At 38.6% G+C, this 21,175-nt stretch overlaps 1 protein-coding gene across 1 annotated transcript in view; it reads right to left on the bottom strand.

Annotated features, from left to right (window-relative positions):
• Positions 1 to 2,387: 2,387 nt before the first annotated feature.
• Positions 2,388 to 21,175, bottom strand: part of APCDD1 (APC down-regulated 1) — a 47,964-nt gene continuing 29,176 nt past the window's right edge. Inside the window, 5 exon segments of the mRNA XM_075213288.1 lie at positions 2,388 to 3,086; positions 3,089 to 3,463; positions 3,672 to 3,993; positions 15,408 to 15,939; positions 19,725 to 19,905. Coding sequence (XP_075069389.1) covers positions 3,010 to 3,086; positions 3,089 to 3,463; positions 3,672 to 3,993; positions 15,408 to 15,939; positions 19,725 to 19,905 — 1,487 coding nt within the window. The 3' untranslated portion in view covers positions 2,388 to 3,009.

The raw sequence follows: 21,175 nt of genomic DNA, 5'->3' as shown, positions 1-21,175 counted from the left end.
TGCGGAATCAGTGACGCTATATAAATAAATGGTGATGATGATGATGATGCTCAGTAAGATTGCCAGCTCAGCATAATATTTTAGCACTCCCTTCCTTTTTTTTTTCACCCATTGAGACTCCGGCCCTGCAATAACAACCTGGGGTATAACAGGATGAGCTCACCACCATTGTAATGGAAATGAGTCCATGCTGGAGGATTTAGGAAGTGGGCCATGATGCCCGTATTTTTAATTTGTTTTTGTTTTTAACTTTGAACAGCACAGTGTGCATGTGGACTGTCTTTATTACAGGTGGCAATTTTTATTTTTATTACATTACTCAGAGGTCACGTGGGAACATGCTTCTCCACCCAGGTGCAACCTCCAAAATGTGTTCTATTAAAAGTGTATGATGAGGCCTGCACTCCGCCATTCCGGACCTGGTGCAAAATTCAAGCTCTTTTGCAGAGTAGGAATGGCCCTAAACCCCTCAATACAGCAATAGACATCCCTAAAAATGTACTCTCCCTGTCCATTTCTCATTCTAATAGTTCTGCTTTGTAAAATAAAATAAAATCAAATTTCTGCACGAAACTAGATTCCTTGGTGCACTGAATCTGTGCATCAGTAGGAACTCACCTTCACTCCACTCTCCTCCTCCCCTCTGTCTGTGCCATCTGCTGCCTCTCCACAAATATGACCATCGTTCTCTGCAAACCTATATGCCACAATCTAAGGAGATTGAGTTACACGGTGGGTCCAAACCTACATTTGTATTGTTTTGTTCTCCGTTAATGACCTCAAGTGTTATTAAAATCTCAGTAGCATGTTCATTCTAATAAACAAACTATTTGTGTTTCATTTGTGGATCAGACATTATACTAATCACAGACCATGAAATATTAAGTGAATGTCATCATCACTTACGCAGTTACTGAAAATATGTTTCATCTTTATGATAAGAGGGACGACATATTTCCTTACAGGTGGAAAAGGCAACATTAAAGCTCTTTTACAATCTGAAAAAGTGCTGCTCAAATGTATCTGGTTTTATGGAAAATCACATAGATTTGCAAGTGTAGATTGTGGTGTCTACGTTCAAACCTTTTTGTAAGCCTTGGAGTTGTTTGGCTGTTTGGGGTGTTACCAAGAGTAGATCTTTGCAGTGAACTTGACAAACAAAAACCTTTCATTTTTCCAAGGAGAGAATATTAAAATACCTGGCAGTAATTAGGAAAAACTGAAGTTTCCAAATTGCATATTTTTTAAGCGCATCCACCAACCAACAAAATTGAATTCCTAGCAGTTGTAAAACTGTGAAGTTGATGTGCCCCCTTGATATTTGCTTTGGACAGAAGTGGGTACACTTGCATAGATAGCCAGAAGGACAGGGCCCTGGAGAGTGATCACTGGCCCTGGGGATGGAGGACCTTTTGCCCCCCCCCCCTCCCCTTAATCACCCATAACTTCTAGTATATATGCAGCATATTTACTCCAGGGTGTGGGGGTGCAGATTGTTGTTTGGTGGAGTTACTACAATCATGTGACTCCCAGGTGTGCTGGAACTGTGCGTAGACTTCTCAACTATGCTTCAGCTTATTCCTGTTTGTTGTCTTAATTCAATCAAATCTCAAATGGGTTTCTAGTACTAATAGCTGTATAACAAAACTTTAAAAAACAAGCATCTTAAAAATCCCCAAAAAGTAAAAATTATCTATATATATTTATAATATATCTATATAGTAAATAACATTTTTTGTTCTGACTAGCTTGGACCCAACAGGTCCCCCAGAGGCTTGGAGCTTCAACGGAGCTTCAGTTCCTGCTACCACTCCCCTCCCGCTCCCCCTCGCTTCGGGCCTGCAGAAGCAGAGCACGTCTGTAATTTGTGTGGTCGTAAATGAAGTAGAAGTTGAAAAAGCGGTACAGGGGCCACATAGTAATAATCTAATTACCATGTGTGAGTACTTTATCTTTGCGCGACCCTCCTCCGGTTGTTTCCCCAGCAGAGAGCCCCACAATGCACCAGATAAGAGGAGAATATGAGCATAGAGGGCAAACATGTCACCTTTTCCTACATATTTACAGTACATGGACTTATGTGAGTAAAAACTTATGCAAGAAGGACCTTCCATCTTCTGTTTTGCAGTATGTATCTGTAACATTTTCATTTTAGATTTGGTTTGTGTACTATATTATAAAGTGATGCAAAACAGTTTGATTTTTTTCTGAATTAATAAATGATTTTAGCAAGTGACAGAGAAAAACTGTATAACTGGACGGACTGCTTGTGTGAATTAGAGAGATTACATCTATGCATTCTAGCTCGAGTCCTGTATGTTAAATTAAGTTGTGGGCTATACTTGAATGGGGACAGGACATCATCTTTTGCAAGTACCAACATGACATTTATCCAGAATGTGTCAAGTCTTTATTCTTTGGTGTAAAATGTGTAATATGTTAATATAAATCAATGCATCTTTAATATACATTTATGTACATTACACAGATATATACAGCAAACTTTCCGACTCATTTGCTATCGGAGGGGTCCATATGTTGCCCCCTCGTACAGTAAAGGAGTGAAAGTATAAAGGGATAAGTTTTAGGCCAGCGGCACAATACTGTACAAAATAAATCCTGATTTGTCAACACTGTTAGAAAACTGTAAAATATTTTGGAACATAATTAGGTCACAACAGCAATATGGCACAGACAACATTGGTTTTCAGTGGTGTGTAAAATACTTTTTTTTTTCTTTTAAACAAAATGAATTAAATTGTCTGCTGACCTAAAGTGCAATTACTGTTGTGCAGTTCATAAGGCTGGGTCAAGCTTGGTGAAGTTCAAAGATCAAGCTTCAGATGGTTGTTGATTTAAATGAAGATGTGGAGAACAGATGAATAGAAATGATAATTAGGGCATATGTTTTCAGCTATCCAAGTGCGTCAAGTAAACAGATACAATTTCTTCAAAGAAACAATAGGTCCTTGGTCCCATGCTATCAAAATACAAAGACTATATTCCATCCTAGTTCAGCTTCTCCAAATGTAATATAGTATAAATAAACAGAAATGCGGAATGGGAAAACGAATGAACATAGATGCTGCAAGTAGGGGTGTACCAGATCTGGCTTCCTGACCCCCTTCAATTGTCCTCTCCAGTCTTAGGGATGAGGATGCACATTGGACAAGCATCACTTGGTAGGATGTGGCTCTTTTTTCAGGTCTATCTGGGCTGGAGCCATCACTTGGTCTTTGGCCGTTAAAGAGCAAGTACCTTCCTTGTGAATCTTGCTCCATCCTAAAGAGCTCATACTCAGTGTGGGGAAGCCTTATACCTAAAGCAACGCAGCCATTGGTATGAGTGACATCTTGCTCCACACCGACCTTCCAAGATCCCTCAGCTCCGCACTCGTTTCCATTGAAAATGTTAAGTAGAGATGCTGTAGCATAGTCCATGGGAGTGACTTTCATGTGATTTACTGTAACAAAAATGAATAAATCAGTTAAACTACAATAACTTTAGAAGCCTGCTATAAATAATATGCTTCTAATTATTTAATATAACAATAACAAGCCTAATACAACATAAAATATTTTAATTTTGTATCCTCTTAGTTTTAGAAAATACTAATTTTGCACAGTTCAATCTGAAACACGTTCATTTACTTATTACCAAGCTCTACTCACCTTTGAATACAAACTCTGTCCCTCCCATGACCTTAGTTGAGTGCACTCCTCTGCTATAGCGGCCCTTGGCATAGATGGTGAAGGTAGGATGTTTGCAGATTGGATCAGAGTAATGATAGTAATACCCCTCCCAGGTGTGGTTGTTGTCATGGAATATAAAGTGTCTGGTAAGGAAGAGAACTTCTGGGCGCACCTCACACCGCTGGCTCACCCATTCTCCATTCAGCCCAATAGTCAGATCTGCCTTAGGAGGCAATATTGGAGGGTGGTGTTCATCTGATCGGAATATGATTCTGCAGGCGATGCATGATTGCTCATGGTTCTGGAATATAAGCATGAAATATGAGCTGTGTGATTATCAAGATATATCATAATTATTATTATTGTTTCTTTATAAGGTGCCACAAAATCTACAGGGCCTTACAGTGGGGAAGTAGAGTATATAACAAAATGGACATACAGGAAGTATAATTCTGTGATTAAGATGCAATAGAGAAGGTCTATGACAGGTGTCCTACAAACATGCAAGAGACAAGTATGCAAAAGTGGATGAGGTCAAGAATGCAGGAAAGAGGCCCCAATCATTGGGGAGGGGCAAGGCCCAGATAAGAGGGGGTAACACAGAATGTGGATGTAGGGAGGCTTGGCCAGTGGGAGTGAGGAAGAAGACTTTGAGAAACAGGTGAATTTTAAGGAGTGTTTGAAGCACTTGTGGCTGATGGAGAGTATGATTGGACTTGGGAGTGTGTTACGCAGATGTGGAGTGGCACAGGAATAGTCTTGGAGAGTGGAAGTTCAAGTCATTGGCAGAGCGGAAGGGGCGAGAGGTAGTGTGGGGTCAGATTAGGTCAGAGATGTAAGAAAGGTAGTTGAGAGGCTGCTGGCTTTGTAGGTGATTAGTTTTAATTGGACTCCAGTCAAACATCATAAGGGGGCTGAGACGGTGAGAGGGGATGAAGTAGAAGTGGCACGTGGGGGGGGGGGTAGAATATGGCAGGTGGGCATGGACTTCATTGCCCAAAGCAAATGAATGAATACAAGATTGGCTGACTAGAGGGGTTGTGTTGAGCAAGGGGGTCCTGCTAAGAGGATATCTGGATTAGTGCTGTCAATTTTGGAGCTGAAAGGAGTTGCACAGTCGTGGGCTGTAAGCAATGAGGGGAAAGGAGGAGAAGGGGGGCAGAGGAAGGAGTTGAGCTGGCAAAGAGATGGTAGGGCCTAGAAGAAAGGGTATAAATAAGAGACTTAGGTTTGTTTAGTGAGAGAGAGGGCAGCTATAAGATGAAAGAATGAATTTGAAGTGGAGGAAGTCAGTGTTCGAGCAGGATTTCCTCCAGCGGTGCAGGAGCAGGTGTGCTTGGAATTCCAAGGTTGGGGTTTAGATCTCAGTTTGTTGTCAGTGGTGGCATGGGCAGCTGTGATAAGAGTATTGTAGCATTATAGCAGTAGCAGCATTAAGTGCACACGCAGCCAAAAGCAATGGCTTAAACTGTAGTATTTTATTTTTTTGCCATAGCAAAAGCATGAAATACTTACATTTTCACATAACATATACTATAAAGCATATCTTTTTCACCATACTGTACATGCAAAATGTTCACTTAAGGGCACAAGAACCATTTTTTAGCATACCATACATGTCATATTTTTCCTTACTATACCCATAATCAACAATTGTATAATTACTGATAAAAATCCCCATATAGCGGTCTAAATTAGTGAGTGGAGTAAACAATACCTCTACCGACAACTCAAAATGCACCACTGCCCTTTATAGAGTAAACCCTTATTGTCATGCAATATTGCACCAATCGTTGTTGTATATAATCTGTCTGTAACATGATTCCCTTGTGACATAGAGCCATATAAAATGTAGGTGGATTATAAATAAGGTTAAGACGATACAATACCATAAGAATAATAGAAGAGACATGTTTATTTCTGCAAGTCTTACAATAGTAAATTAGAAAATTATAATACATCAAAGCAGGTGAGTAAAATTTAGAGCATCATGTTTATATCCATTCACATTTTCTAAATGACCACAGCAGCAAAATGATTATGTTGTCAGTGGCCGGTAACTATAGCGTGGCATACTCCTGCCAGGGCACTCCAGAACCGGGAAGGTTAAGATTAAGGAAAAGGATGTGTTTGATGTTATATCAAAGCCCTCTTTGATCTTTATTAGAATATTGTGCTCATTTTCCATAAAGGAAATGTTTGTCTGCACAGATCTTTATCACTATAAGGTTGTCACATGTATCACTGTTTATTGTGTTCAGTGCATAGCAAGGCAAGGCAAAAATAATTCAGGAAATTGTGACTTTTTGATAATTATATAAAAAAATATTTTTTACTGAAAAAGTATTCATTTTTACTCCATTGTGAATGACAATAGTAAAACAATATGAAACATAATATATATTTAAGATGTTATGGTACACATATATGTATTTATAATCATTTGAACTCACTAAAACTTCTAAAAGGACATTGACCAACTATTTTAAGATTTAAATCAAGTGCATTATAGTAATAAATAGGATTTAAATTAATATGAGATACCTTACATTAACTTAAGTATTACACTTTGTATAAAGATTACTCAAAATACAAGTTGAATACTGAGCTAAAAACACTGCATTGTGGCTACTGCAAAGATAATTATCTCCTAATTAATTACTATTAGATCTTGCAGAAAAATTGGTGCAGATCCAATAAGCCTTGAAAAGCTTCTAACGCAATAGCCGACATGGAGCAAAGAGAAACATAATGTGATCGGGCACAAATTGACAAAGTGCTGGAGTCAGTTTGGTCAACAGCTGCCAACTTGGCCTCTCATTGCCACATGTTTGTACATCACAGACATCTGGGGGTAAATGCATCAAGCTGTGAGTTTCCTGTGGGTTTGAAAAGTGGAGATGTTGCTATAGCAACCAGATTCTAGTTATCATTTACTTAGTACATTCTACAAAATGACAGCTAGAATCTGATTGTTTGCTATAGGCAACATCTCCACTTTTCAAACCTGACGAAAACTCTCAGCTTGATACATTTAACCCCTGATGTTCTCTGTGAACTTTAAAATTAACACTGCAAAATCTGACTGCTTTAGCAAATGTGTATAGTAATCTGCTGGCCACCTTGCATGGGCATCCTGCGATCTGGTGGTTTGGCTTGGCCGGTGGTCACTGGATCTGTCCAGTTTGGCTTTTGACAAATTGGCCATGGATCTGGTTGTTCGGTGATTGAGTTGAAAGACCTGATGGAGTCCTGTGTGGGATTCATAAGATGATTTGAGGGCCTTTTATGAGTTTCTTTACCTCAATAATGTCACATTGCAAGGTTTGTGTGTCAAGTTCATCAACAGCATCTTAAGGTATTATATGTTAATCAATGAGCCATGTAACCGGTGTACTTTTGAGCCTGATGTAGAGTCAGACACAATTTACACTTAACTCATAAGTGTAAATTGCATCCTGTGTTTGGGAGGGGGGTGCACACTTTTTTTTATTATTTATTCTTTTTTTTTTATTCTTTTTTTTAAATACTGTAAGGTCTCTTGCACAAGCAGAAAGCACCCGCAAAAGATATGTCTCCTAGAGATCTATCTGCGGCTGCTTTCAAGTCAGCATAGCATGTAAAGTGCGTGAACACCCCTTTACATTGCTAGGTTGCCCACTACTAACTTCCCCGTTCCACCTCTCTAAGTCCAGAGAAGTGCAAGAGGGAGATCAGTTACAGTCTGAATGCAAACTGTGATGGATCCTTGGCCAAAAGTGCTTTTTGCACTGTCAGTTGGACTTGCGTCCGACTCTACATCAGGCCCTTTGTGTGTGTCTGGTTCTAAACAGCTCACCTGACCATCCTTGAAAAAAGATTTTCTCTTTGACTATTTGTTCTCAGTGTATCTAAACAGAACAAAACTGGTGTTTTCCCCTTTCCCTCACCAGTTGAAATATCTAAGCAATGTTCTATGTTTACTCTGTACTTATGATGTTTGACTGTCTGTGCACAATGTGATATGAACTGTTACACACTAAACCTGTTGAGCAGGTCATCTATGTATCTGTTGAATGGTTAACTTACAGCAATTCCAAAGTGTCTTTGTATGACTAGCGGAACATGAAAAATATTTTGGCAGCGATAGATCATATAAATACAACTTAAATAAAGTACTGCCAATATTAGGGCTTTTGATCTCCTCTAATGAGAATATTATTGTTGAGGATATCCTGCATCCTTGACAGACAAGAAGAGTTGAAATAAGACAAATAAAAGAAAACAAACCGGGCATAGTTGAAATAGAACAATAGACTGTCTTCTAATATGTGCAAATATGTATGTAGTCATTGAGATTTAGATCTTTCTTGCAAGTCTTGAATGCATTGAAATATAAACTTAGATAACTCAGAAACTATTTTCCCACTTTTGCAGACAGCCCTCTACCTTTTGGACTGTATGTAATTTGCAGATCATCATTTTTCAAATCTGTCTAGAGGTTTGCGGAAGACCATTCGGTCAGTGTCTATTTATAATGTGGTAGATGGAACAGATTCCTGGAATTGGCACAACTGTAGAGGTAGCAATTCCCAGAGAGACAACAGTCATGTCTCAGTGAAGAATAATCATGGCAATGACTAATATCCATTAAAAGCTTAAAGGCTAATTCTATCTGTCCACATACATATCCGTACAATTGTTTTCAACTAACTAGAGATCAAAATGATAAATCTTGGATAATCATATTTTTCATCACACTTCATCATTATATCACACACATAGCAATAACTGATTGATCTCATTGAATGTGAAACCTTTTTTCCCGTGTGTGAGCACCTTTAAGGGGCATATTCAATTGTTTGAATTCCCCGCGGCGTTAAAACTATTAACGTTATTATGGTAATAGTAAGCTGGATTTCAGCTCGCAGCTCCCGGAGCCGCGAGCTGAAATCCAGCGAGAAAACTACCATAATAACAGTATTTATGCACACTATTACCGTAATGACGGTAATAGTGCGCGCGCCGTAAGAATTTTGGCTATAACGCCAACAATTGAATATGCCCCTAAGAGGCAGATCTATGTTATTATCATTGGACTGTGTAGTGTACATCCTTCTCTTCTACTTTATTATTATTATTATGATTATTAATAATTTATTTATTTATAGGGTAGCACAGATTCCATAGAGGCAATCGTACAAACATATATAATACAGTGAACAAAGTCACAAATACATGAAGGCTGTTACAACTAAGTAGCATAAATGAATGTGAGTGTAAAATCAAAAACATCGCTAGTGACTCGCACAGAATGTAGCCGAAGACATGACAAGGACATAGGAGGAAGACGGAGAGTAGACAGACATGAGACAATGGCTATAGATGACTTGGTCATTAACTGTAATAGTGTATTATTATTTATGTTATGAAATAATAAAGTGTAAATTCTGAACCTATTCATCTACAATGTGGTATGAAACACATTTCATATTAGTGCTATGTTTTTCACAGCATATCTACTCCCAACGAATATCCCCTTTCTGCATACTGGCTCAAACTTAGATTTGAGTTAGAAGCAAAGCAAAGAAATGGAGAAAATTTGCACTTGGACAAACCATGTTACAATACAAGGGGTACAAATTGACTTATTTTTTTGCATGCAAGGAAAATACTTTCTGTTTTCTAATGTAGCAGACAAATAATTGATAGCTTTATTTTTACACTGAAATTAAAGTTTATCTATGACATGCCGTATCCCAATTATAAATCTGTCACTACATTTCAAATTTATCTCCCCCTTTAATGCAATATGGTTTTGGCCAGGTGCAAATTTGCTCCTTTTCTTTGCTCCTAACTCAAAATCAGGCCCTTAGGGGGAATTCAATTCCCCCTGAAGTACCGCCGCGCTAAAGCTATTACCGTTATTACAGTAGTTTTAACCCGGCTTTCTGCTCGCAGCACCGCTGTTAAAACTACCGTAATAATGGTAATTATGCACATTAGTACCATAAAAATGGTAATAATGCACAGGCCGCGTTACTTTTAGCAGTAACCAATTGAATACCCCCCTATATGTCTAAGAAATCCTAGGACTCAACTTTTCTATTTCAATCCTATCTAATTTATGATAATGAAATTTATGGAATAAAATTGTATGTCAAATTTCCTTGTATGAAAAATGCAACATTAGTGTATAATTTTCTTTTTGGCTTTGTAACACTGTAACTTAACATGCTCTGAAAAAAAAGCCCAAGTCTTGTTGCAACGAGCAGGAAACATTGAATCATTAGACTGTATGAAGCTGTGAGCCCGATTCCTGCTCCAGCATTGCTAAAAGCACAGACATCAAACACAATAGTTTATACACAGAACATAAAAGAAGGGCCTGTACAATTACTGGAATCTTATTCTATTTATAACGAGACAACCAGCATAGTTTTATACAGCAATGTGACATATGGAAGAAAAACGAAGTTACAAATAATTATGCCTATTTGTCAGCCCTCAGAAGAGTCAATAATGCATTCACATTTTTTTTTTACATTTGAATATTTTCTACTGCATGCACCAAAAAGCTTAATTATTATACCCAATATCAGTGTTTTACATGTATGCCAGTGAAATGTGTGTCCTAATAGTTTGGCATATGTTGCGCAAATATATTATAAATATTGTAAATAACGACACTAGTAAAAATGGAGTTGTACTCTTCTACAATCTCTGCACAGCTGTCTTATTTACACATGGGAATTATGTTACAATATTTTTAATTTTATTTTTTATATATTCTATTTTTAAACATTATAGTTTTTCTATCTATTTTTTCTTTTATCAACAAGTGTAGGTTCAGTTCCAATTAGCTTACTTGAACTGGTTACCCACATTGCACATATGCATATTTACTGTGCTGGTGAAGCAGTAACATAAGCCTTAGCGCTCCTGGACAGTATCGATGCAGTTGAGTATCATATTTAAACCAGGTTTGTAAGTGCTCATATGTAAAGCAACAGCTCTATATCACGCTATGACCCCCCCCCCCCCACTCACTCCCACCCATCAGCCTCTTACATTTTTTTTGTACATAATGCAGACCATTACAAGATGCATCATTCCTTCCATCTGGTTAAGCTGTCCAACCAATATAATAGATATCTCAGCATATATACTCGCTTGTTGCTGAAAGATTTTGTTGAGCCTTCCTTCCAACCATTGTCTTCGTCTAGAGCACAGATTGACTAGAAACTGAAACAATGTATAAACTTTTACACCTTTCTGTGGGTACTAAACCCCATTTACTGCAAGTAAAGAAATGCACACATTTTTTTTTGCCCAAAACCAATGGGTGACGAAGGAATACCGATTGTTTTGGTCACTGAACAGTTTTGCGCATTCATGTTTGCAATAAAAGGGGTTTAGTGCCATAAACTGTGCAGACTTGTACATTGTTTCAGCTGCAGAATATTCAGAATCATACTTGCCAACTTATGGGAGACTGCCGGGGAAGGTCGGCGTGCAGGGGGCGGGGCCCCGAAATCGGCGTGATTCCCAGTGAATCTTGGCGTTTTGGACCTAAATTCGGAAGATTGCCACACTCTCCCAGGAGTCCCTGAGACTCACGCGAAATGTGGGAGTCTCCCGGACATTCTGGGAGAGTTGGCAATTATGGTCAGAATTTTTAAGTGAAAAGCAAAGATCATGACAAACAAATGCACAGTAAAAATGGTCTGCTAGGAGAAAATATATATATATATATATATATATATATATATATATATACACACACACACATACATGCGCACATCCACACACACAGTCAGGCCCGACGCTCCCATTAGGCAACCTTAGGCAGTTGCCTAGGGCGCCGGGACCTGCAGGGCGCCGCTGACTAGATTTTCTAATCTAGTCAGCGGCTCAGGAAAGGGTTCACAGACAGTGTGAATAAAGTTCTCTCCCGACGCCCCCCTCCCCTTCCAGCATGCATCACTCCGCCTCTGTGTGAAGAAGGCGCGGATCAGCTAGAGAAAAGAAAGAAAAGGTAAGTAAAAAATTTTTTAGTGTGTTCGCGGGGGGGTTGGGCGGCGAAATTTTGCCTAGGGCGCCGTGAACCCTAGCACCGGCGCTGCACACAGTAAATATATCACTCTCAGTTTAAGAGTTAGCACATAATGCACATTTACTCTCTAATGTTTACTTGCAAATATATGGCGCTCTGTCAAGGTATGGAGCATTTTATACACATATCTGTTGTAAGATAAACATTGTTGCCTGCATGGCTATGAATTTCCAGCAGGTTGCCTTATAGCTGAGATATATTATGTGCATATGTATTACAGTGATGAAAGATTTATTCTTTATTATATTGTGGATGTTAGGCTGTATCTGAATCTCAGTTCTGCAATGTAAAGCAGACACATTTTCTAAGGCTGGTTAACCACTAGCGTTAAGAAAAAAACAGGGACACCACAAATCAATTAAGATTGCGTTTAACACATGCAGGTAACTAGCCCCTGGAACTGCGGTCAAGGGGAAGGTCAATGTAGTACACTCCACTGACTGTACAGTGACCATGAGTACATAAAGCAGGCAACTTACAATATAATAGCACTGCAGCAACGCTCCTGGATGCAGGTACAGTCGGTTATAGGGTTGTTGGAACTAATAGGGTCCATCCCTATACCTACTAACAAGCTTTTCCTAGTGTTCAATGGGTAAATGGTCTTAAAAATAACATGCCCGGGACATATAAGCTCAATGCACTCAGTTTAAAGAAATATTTAATAACGGGCAACAAATTTCTGGCATCAGTACATTTTCATGGAGACTGAAGTTCCTTCTTTGTAGGAGAGCTATATAATTGTTTTCATTATGTCTTGAATTAAATCTAATAAAATACAGTTCTGTTATGTATTTAACCAGAAAACAATTCGCAGTTGAAAAATCATCAATATTTTGCCCTCCCCCTCCCGCTGTATTACATCAACATGTAATTTGGAGTTTCCAGGTAAACTTTGACTAAGCAACACTATATATGTCATAAATACTTTTATACAATGAATTTCTCACTAAATAAATTACAATGTCCAATTTTCATTGTGCAGTTTTCCTTTAAGCTCACATACACAGTATAATAATATGTATAATATTTTATATATATTTTTGGATGTTTAAAAGTTATTACAAATATTGTGTGTTCTTCTTTTATATTATACAGTTAAAGTTTGTTTGTTTATTTGTTTTTAACTTCTGCTTATCTTATATATATAATATGCATGATACAAATACTGCCGGACCCTTTAATGTACACTATTTGTTTAAACAATATAATTTATCAAGATCTTATTTGTAAACTTGAAAAACAATATAACACAGGACACAATCTAAAACAAGGCCTTATACTGCCACTCTTTATATATTTAGTGTGGGATGTTGATTTACCATCTAGGCGTCAGATCAGTGCTGTAGGAATTTAGAATATGGTTATTTTTCTTGGAGGCTGATCCTGTGGTATTGGCAGCATTCCACTATATGGCAAGTCTACACATTTCACTATCACTCACTTGTAGCCACAAGTGGAGAAGTAGACACTGGTGGTCAGTCCACAGCCTAACAAGTTGGACAAATGTTTAGTCTCTTTTGTGTGTGATTGCTTATTATTTCTTTACATATATATTTACCGGAATTGAAACTATTTAACATTATTATTACTATAAGTAACAAAAGTAATGAAACTACGATAGTACAAAGACAATAGTACACCTCTCAGTTTCACCCATATCACTTTCAAATTACTCTAGAAGTTAAGAGGTTAAGGACGCCTGTTTGCACGTGAATGTTGTGTGAATATTGTTACTTGGAGCAGTGTTTTGTTCCTTAACACTGTCTCCGACAAGCAGCAATCAGACTAAATAAAAGGAGACTGGTGGAAAAAAGGCCAACTTTGAACATACTTCTCTCACTGTCTTTAATTAGGTTTTATTTCTCACATAGTTCATCTATTTTACTAACATTATCCTCCTGGTCCAGAGAAAATCACACAAAAACCTTTACAATGAATATAACAAACTCAATAACAAATTAGGGGTTAAAACTTGACCTTGTTTTAGGGTACGTGCACGTATATCTTACTAGAACATATAATGCTAAATGTACCAGGGGTAGAACTCAGCAATAGTCTAAATTAGGAACATGAGATTCATGTCAAAATGTTAAAATTATATCATAAATAAACCTCTCTATACTAAACAAAGTCTTTACAGGCAGCTTGTTCCCTATTAAGCTACATTGTGCCAGTGTGCACTGCGCTGAGATAATATCTGCTACTATGTAATCTAATATTATGTCACTGTAAAACCTTGTTCAACCAGGGATGCTGCCAACATGGCCGCACTCAAGTCATCAGTGATGCTGCCGTTCCTGATATCACTGCTGTGTCTGTGTGAAGGCTGAGAGCGATGTGTCACTGAGTACCTCCAGGACAGTACGCTAAGTCGCTCGGTGGCAATGTATCTCAGACAATTTTTCCTTGTTCCCCATAGAGGTGTGCAGGAAAATGAATGGAGATTCCTTACTGTAATAGGTGGTAATGTCCACAGCCGGACATCATGGTGATGTCCAGGGGCACATCGCTTACAATTGAATTGCCCCAGTGTGTTGGTTACGTGACAACCATGGAGATCACACCGGAGCTAATGAAGAGGTCATCTTGTGTCCCGAGACTTTACTGCACACATCTTGTGACAAGCATCGATACAGTCTGGCTACACTGCAGACACTGAGACCCATCTCATTGGATGATCATTCACCTCATGTTGTAAGTAACATAACAAATATAGGTACAGTGTACGCATACAGTCACTACATAGTGTGGCAGGCATGATGAGGCTGAGGGTGGCGCAATGATGTTGTTGGATGACAGGCTGGCAGCATGATGTGATTCAGGGTGAGATTGTGTGGCTGAGAAGGGCATGATTTGGGAGGGGAGGGCATGATTTGTCAAGGGAGGGCATGATTTGGGAGGAGTTGGCAGGATATGGCTGGAGAGGCCATGATTTGGCTGGGTGGTAGCATGGTGTGGCTCATGCTGACATGATGTGGTTGGAGAGGGCATAATTTGGCAGATGTGGCTAAAGAAGGCACAATTTGGCCGGGAAAGGCACAATTCATCTGGGGGTGGCAAGATGTGCCTGGATGCTGTACCAGGGCCTTAAATTCCTCTTAACGACCCTGTGTCCAACCAATCTTAATGCATATGCTGCTTTTTAGTGTTCTGTAATATATTATGCACAACGCTATACTGCATTATAATACTATGTTCTACTGGATCTATATTTTAAATTTTTTTGCTAGTATATGCTGTGAATTATATTTTGCCTTATCCTGTCTTTTGATACTACATTCTTTGCTATTGTGTTCTGTAAAACTCTAACTGCTGTAGGAATTCTAAAATATCTCTAATTTTAAAAGTGCACAATTGTGTGCATATACTGCTCCAACGAGAACAGTAGGTCTTCCTGGGATAACTAGGGCTGCACCCTGACCAATATTTTATCTGCCTTTACAGTAAATTGAGACTTTGTGACAACTGATTAACAGGGCAAAAACAACAAAGATAGGAATCTACAGATGTTTTTCTAGATTAACAAGTCAAAGCAAACTAGTTTCAGAACACAACTGGTCTATATCTTAGTTAAAATTATGGTGGATTTCAGATAACGAGAGAGTGGTTATTTATACCTTGGAATTCTGTAGAGGCGGCTGATAACTAGATGGTCTATAATACATCCTCTGGGCGATGTCAGTGTGAATATCCCCTAGGAACAGCTCCTCCACTAAGTGATCCAGGTTGTGATGCAGATATTGCCTTTCCACGCGGATTAGCTGAAGTTCATGCATTGCAAAGTTAAGAGCCTCTAAACATTTACAACTGTTGTCTTCTTTCCACAAATCATAACTGACATCTATTTTCCAGGGCTTGTCTTCAGGTACAAAGCCAGGACAGGTCTGATTCACCAGCAAAGTGAGTTTTTCTGCCATAGTCTCACTGTGAGGTATTACTTGTACGCTATGGAGCTGGTAGTCAGCCTCTGTCCCCCCGCGGATGATCCAGGATGCCTGGCGGAGTCGAATCTTTCCACGAATAACCACAGTGTAGGTGGGATTTGTACAATGGTTTCCTCCATAATAAAACTGGTAGGCTTTGAATGTGTTATTGTTATAAAACTTGTAGGATCTTGTAATGAATTCTGGTCCGGGACGAACTTCACACCTAGAATGGACATATGATGTAAAGTAAGAACATAATTGTAGTTTTATATAAACAATTGTGGAAGAAGCGGCATACAACTTTTATATAGATGGTGTTTATTAATGTATTCTCGATATTTCAATAATGAGGGTTATACACAACCATTAATGAGAGGTACAAATATGCACTAAAATCATAGTAACCAATCATACAATTGCTTTCATTCTCTAAATATTTATTTAAATAGTTTTAGTGCAGATTTGAACCTTTGAGCAATGTTAGTAACTAATTCTCAATGTGACCTAACAATGTAGCAACGGTTTTTCTGAAAATGTTAAATGATTATTGCTTTTAAATGAAACAAGAAGGATTTGTTCTGCAAGAGAGCACATACGATTGTTAACATGATAGTATTTCATAGTCAGTTCCTGTGAGAAAACGTACACGTGCTTACAGAATATATATGTGTGTGTGTCCACAAAAAGTATTACCAACTGCTTCACCCTTCTGTTTAATATTACTGCTTTAAAACAGGACTGTCCAAAGTGCAGGCTGTGGACTGGATGAGGGCTTTTATGGGTTTATAGTTGTAAAACTTCCCCAACAGTTCAATAGACCAAGTTGAATGATATTATTTTTTTTAATACAATTCAGGGCCACAAATACAAAGTAGTGACAGAAATACATATCTCCAAATTGTCCCAAATTAAGCAGGACAGTTCAGATTTGAGGGAACTCTACTGCTGTCCCATGGATTAGGTCTTATCTCTGAATTCCCAGACGTTGGGAGATATGACTCACAGGTAGGTGGTTACCAGCGGCCACAGCATGCAGCAGTGAAGGTCTGTATTTTAGGGGAGGGGATGGGGTTGATATAAACAACAGTTACACTTGCTATAACAGATGTCCCTAAATTTGGGTCTGTTACAATTTTTTGTACTTACGATAAAACAAACTGCAAAAGCTACCTGAAATTAGCAGTTGCTTAAGCTGCTCAAGCAACCTGTGGCTTTTTAGCAATGACTACTACTGCCTGATATTATATAACCAAACTGGAATTTTCTTTCATTGTCTAACTTGCACTTGACAGATACAAGCCAATTGCTGATTGGTTGCTTATAGCAGACCTACACCTTTGAGCCATGTTAAAGGTTAACTCATAGTTGCCTACTCTCCTGGAATGTCCTGGAGACTCCCGAATTTTTGGGAGTTCTCCCGGACTCCCAAGAAAAGAGGCAAAAATCCTAGATCCAGCTGTCCCCGTTGTTGAAGATGATGGGGGCGAGGCTAAATGCTGCATCGTGGTCCCGCCCCCTACTGCGATTGGCCAAAATTGCCTAAGATTGACAGGGGTGGGGCCTAATGTTGCACCACACATGGTCACGCCCCCTCGACGGACCCCCTCCCGGACAGCTGTCTTCAAAAGTAGGCCAGTATGGGGTTAACTTCAACATTTTATAAAAAAAAAAAAAATTGCCTAATTATAATAATTATGTTGGGTACCAAATCTTACTGGAATAACTTCTCATGCTTGTTATAATACTTCTACCCGAAAAAAAAAACAGTTTTTGAAACTTTAAGGCACTGTTATTGCAATGGGCAGACATGTTGTGAATAACAACATCTCTTAACAACCATGGAAAATAGTTCTCGCAGTCCACAGTTGGTGTCCATGGTTACAAATGTTGTGATGTAGTGTTGTACTTACAACACGTGTGTTAAATTACCATAACAGCCACGTTTGAGTCTTGCAACTGTGATATAGTTTGATTTTAAGTATCATGAATTATTCCAGTAAAGTGTGTCATGCAGCATAACTATTTTAATTAGGCAAATATTCTTTTTTTTTTTTTGAATTTTTAGGTGGAGTTACCCTTTAATATTTTTCAAGCCTCAATGACTGTTCTTACTATAAAAACAACTAACAAGTAGCAGGTTGCTTATTATACGTTTGGCAAAAAATTCTACTTTAAAATATATACCGTGAAAATATGGAAGTTTTTTATTTATTTATTTATTAATACTGCATAAATTCCCTGCTTAGGTCCTAACAAACACTTATAAAGGGGAAATACAATTAGCCACGATGTTCTTCAGAACAAACATTGTTTTATATTCTTTGTGTGCATTGAAGTTCCCTTTTGATTTATTTTGTCTTGTGATTGACTTTCATGAGTTTTTGTTCCCCTCAACAATGGTCAGAGCACTTAATCTCAAATTCCTCTGAGGACAACATCTATGTATTTATACAGTCTGTAAGTGGTATGTCAATCCTGGGGAATGTGGCTTTTAAAGAAAACCCAGATACATTAATTGCCACAAAACATAATTGGGTGGGTTATACATTCCAAAACTCTCAAAGAGCCCACTCTGACAACAAAATTAAAACATGTGAGTTACAGCTTCTTAAGGAATAAATCTACTTGATTCTAAATATAAGTGTAAAAGAAACAGCAATAGTTTGCCAAGTACTTCTAAGGCCAGACAGCAAGGAAACTCTCCATAGACAGGTTTCCCTAGTGTGTCCCATGCCAGACCACAAGGAAACAGGAGACTGCCTGTTGTGGCTGGAGGCTCTACCAGTTAACAAGTGGACACAAGAATCTTCAAACCAGAGCGAGTGCTAATACAGTGTCATATTTTCTTGGTGGTTGGACTGCAGAGATTGCAGGTTAACATTCTGACAGCAGTTGTCAACATGGTTCAGTGTTTATGATGCACACTTGTGTTAAAAATTCCCTATGTCTAAATATATTAAATGTTACAAGCTGTAGATCAACATAATAATAAGTGTTAGGGGTGCAGAAGTAAATGTCTTCAAAGATCTACTGTATGGCAGAATTCTAAGCAAGCATGAAAGTTTATACCCAGTTCTTGCCACTGTTCTGCTAGATCTATTTAACTGCAACTGATCAAAATCTAACCATGATTGAAAACATTCTTATATTAGAGTGCTAGCACCGAGGCCCAGGAGCAGCTATCCCTTATCTTATCAGCTAACATTTTTTCTTATGTATACTGTTACAAGCCGCAGCGGTGTCCCTAGTCGCCGTAGCTCACTCTCCTTGGCTGCCTGCCACCTCCTTAACCACCGGGACGTCACTTCCGGTTTCTAGGGCAAAGGCCGGGATGCCGAGACATCAGTTTGCCGCGTCCCGGCGGGGGGATTAGCCGGGCACATGCGTAGTAATGGGGAAATTTATTATCAGCCTTCTGGGGCTAATTATCTTAGGCTGTGCCTCCTAGCTGGTGATTGGCTGCTCTATGTATTTAAGGCAGTGAGAACTGAGTCTCCCTGCAGGTTATAGCATTCAGTTTCTGGCTGCTGACCTGCTCCTTTCTACTGTGCTTATTCCTGGATTGTTTTCTGTGTATGACCTTTGGTTTGTTTTCCTGGACTTCCGAGTAATTGCTCGTGACCCTGACCTTTGCTTGGATTCGGATACCCTGGTTGGCTCCTACCCTTGGACTCTGTCTTGTTCCTGACCACGTTGCCTGCTGTCATCATCTACTATTCCCATGCTGCGGCATTACTCATAAGCTTGCACTACATTGAGTTTAATACCTGGGGGCATCCGAGTACCTGTGAGCATATCTAGTTCTATGGGAAAGACGGTTGCTATAGGTGAAGACCTCTGCCATTAGTTTTTTAAGCTTATGATAATAGCTGGTAGTCGTAACATATACCTGCCAGTGTAAAATATTCATCTCTTTAAATTTCTAGTATATAAGGAAATTAATTTAGCTCATGACAGACACAATAACAAAAAAGTATAAAAAACAAACAAACCAAAAACTGCCTTTACCCTGTAGAGACCCAATGTCCCTCGATATTTGGAGGCATCTGCACAGTGACTCGGGCCCCATTGTGGAGATGTTTCAGCATGTGGTGGCACTGTGACTCTTTGTAGGTCCTCCATGCAGTTTTCTCCAGAGATCTGGGATGTGACCTAGTGTCTGCTAATAGTACATTAGACCCTTCTAAACCTGTGTATAAAAAAGTAAAAGACATACAACAAATCATTCATTTTATTCATGTCCTAAATGTTCTACTATGTTTATCTTTTTAAACAACACCACTTTCCATAGTGTACTATATATTGTTTAGTTCTACAGCTTCAATCATATTTAGAATAATTATTTCTTTAAACAGAACTTGGCAAGCTTTTAAACTACAACTCCCACAATTCTCTGCTATCTCAGCATCATAGGAGATGTAGTCCAAAAACAATTGGGTCCTATTACTAGTAAATTATGCAACTACATTCGAGGCAAGAGATGTTAAGCCATGTGCTACGCTATAGTAATAGTGTTCTGCAAATTATATTTTACACCCTGATGACCTGCTATGTGAAATCATGTAGGAGTTGGGTTAGGGTCCTGAAAACTAACTACACCAATAACATTGGTCAAGCCCAGCTGATGAGCTTTTACCACCACAGCTGGTAAAGGATAACTCTTCTCCAGTTTGTCTTTTATCTAAAATAGAATTTGCTTGCCAATAAATACACTTCTAACGTTAGATAACTAGTATAAAAAATGTTGCCCTTTTTCCATAGAAATCATTCTCTGCACTTATTAATTAAAGACTAAATATGAAGACAGATTCCAGAAATTGAGAACACTGAGAAAAGTATAATAAGGTGCAACTATTATTGCAGTATTGACATAAGACATCACATTTTCCTGATGAACTAAAGCCAGTTGTTAACAATATAAAATTGAAATGTACGGATTAGCTAGGAATCCCCTATGCACTAATGGCAAATAATGTTATAATCATGTGTACACAATCCATGATCAGTATCATGGATTGTCTGCAAATGGCATCAAATGTTAGAGTGGCCCTGGCTCCTCCCCAGCGGAGGATTCCATTTTGTGCACTGAACCAGCATGTAGCCTATCAATTTGCTAGGCACCACTGACATCACTAAGGCACTAAAGCCTGACTAGGGGGTATATTTACTAAACTGCGGGTTTGAAAAAGTGGAGATGTTGCCTATAGCAACCAATCAAATTCTAGCTGTCATTTTGTAGCTTGTACTAAACAAATAACAGCTAGAATCTGATTGGTTGCTATAGGCAACATCTCCACTTTTTCCAAACCCGCAGTTTAGTAAATCTAGCCCTAGGTATTTATGAGGTACTAGTGAATTGACTGGCTCACTCTCAAGAATATTTGTTAAGTTCACAAAATGGATGCCTCCACTGAGCGTGGGTGACTGGTCTACTTTATTCTGTAATAATTTCAAAATAA

Source organism: Mixophyes fleayi, chromosome 5 (assembly GCF_038048845.1).
Source record: "Mixophyes fleayi isolate aMixFle1 chromosome 5, aMixFle1.hap1, whole genome shotgun sequence".
NCBI classification, from domain to species: Eukaryota; Metazoa; Chordata; class Amphibia; order Anura; family Limnodynastidae; genus Mixophyes; species Mixophyes fleayi.
This window is presented reverse-complemented; position numbering and strand designations above follow the sequence as displayed.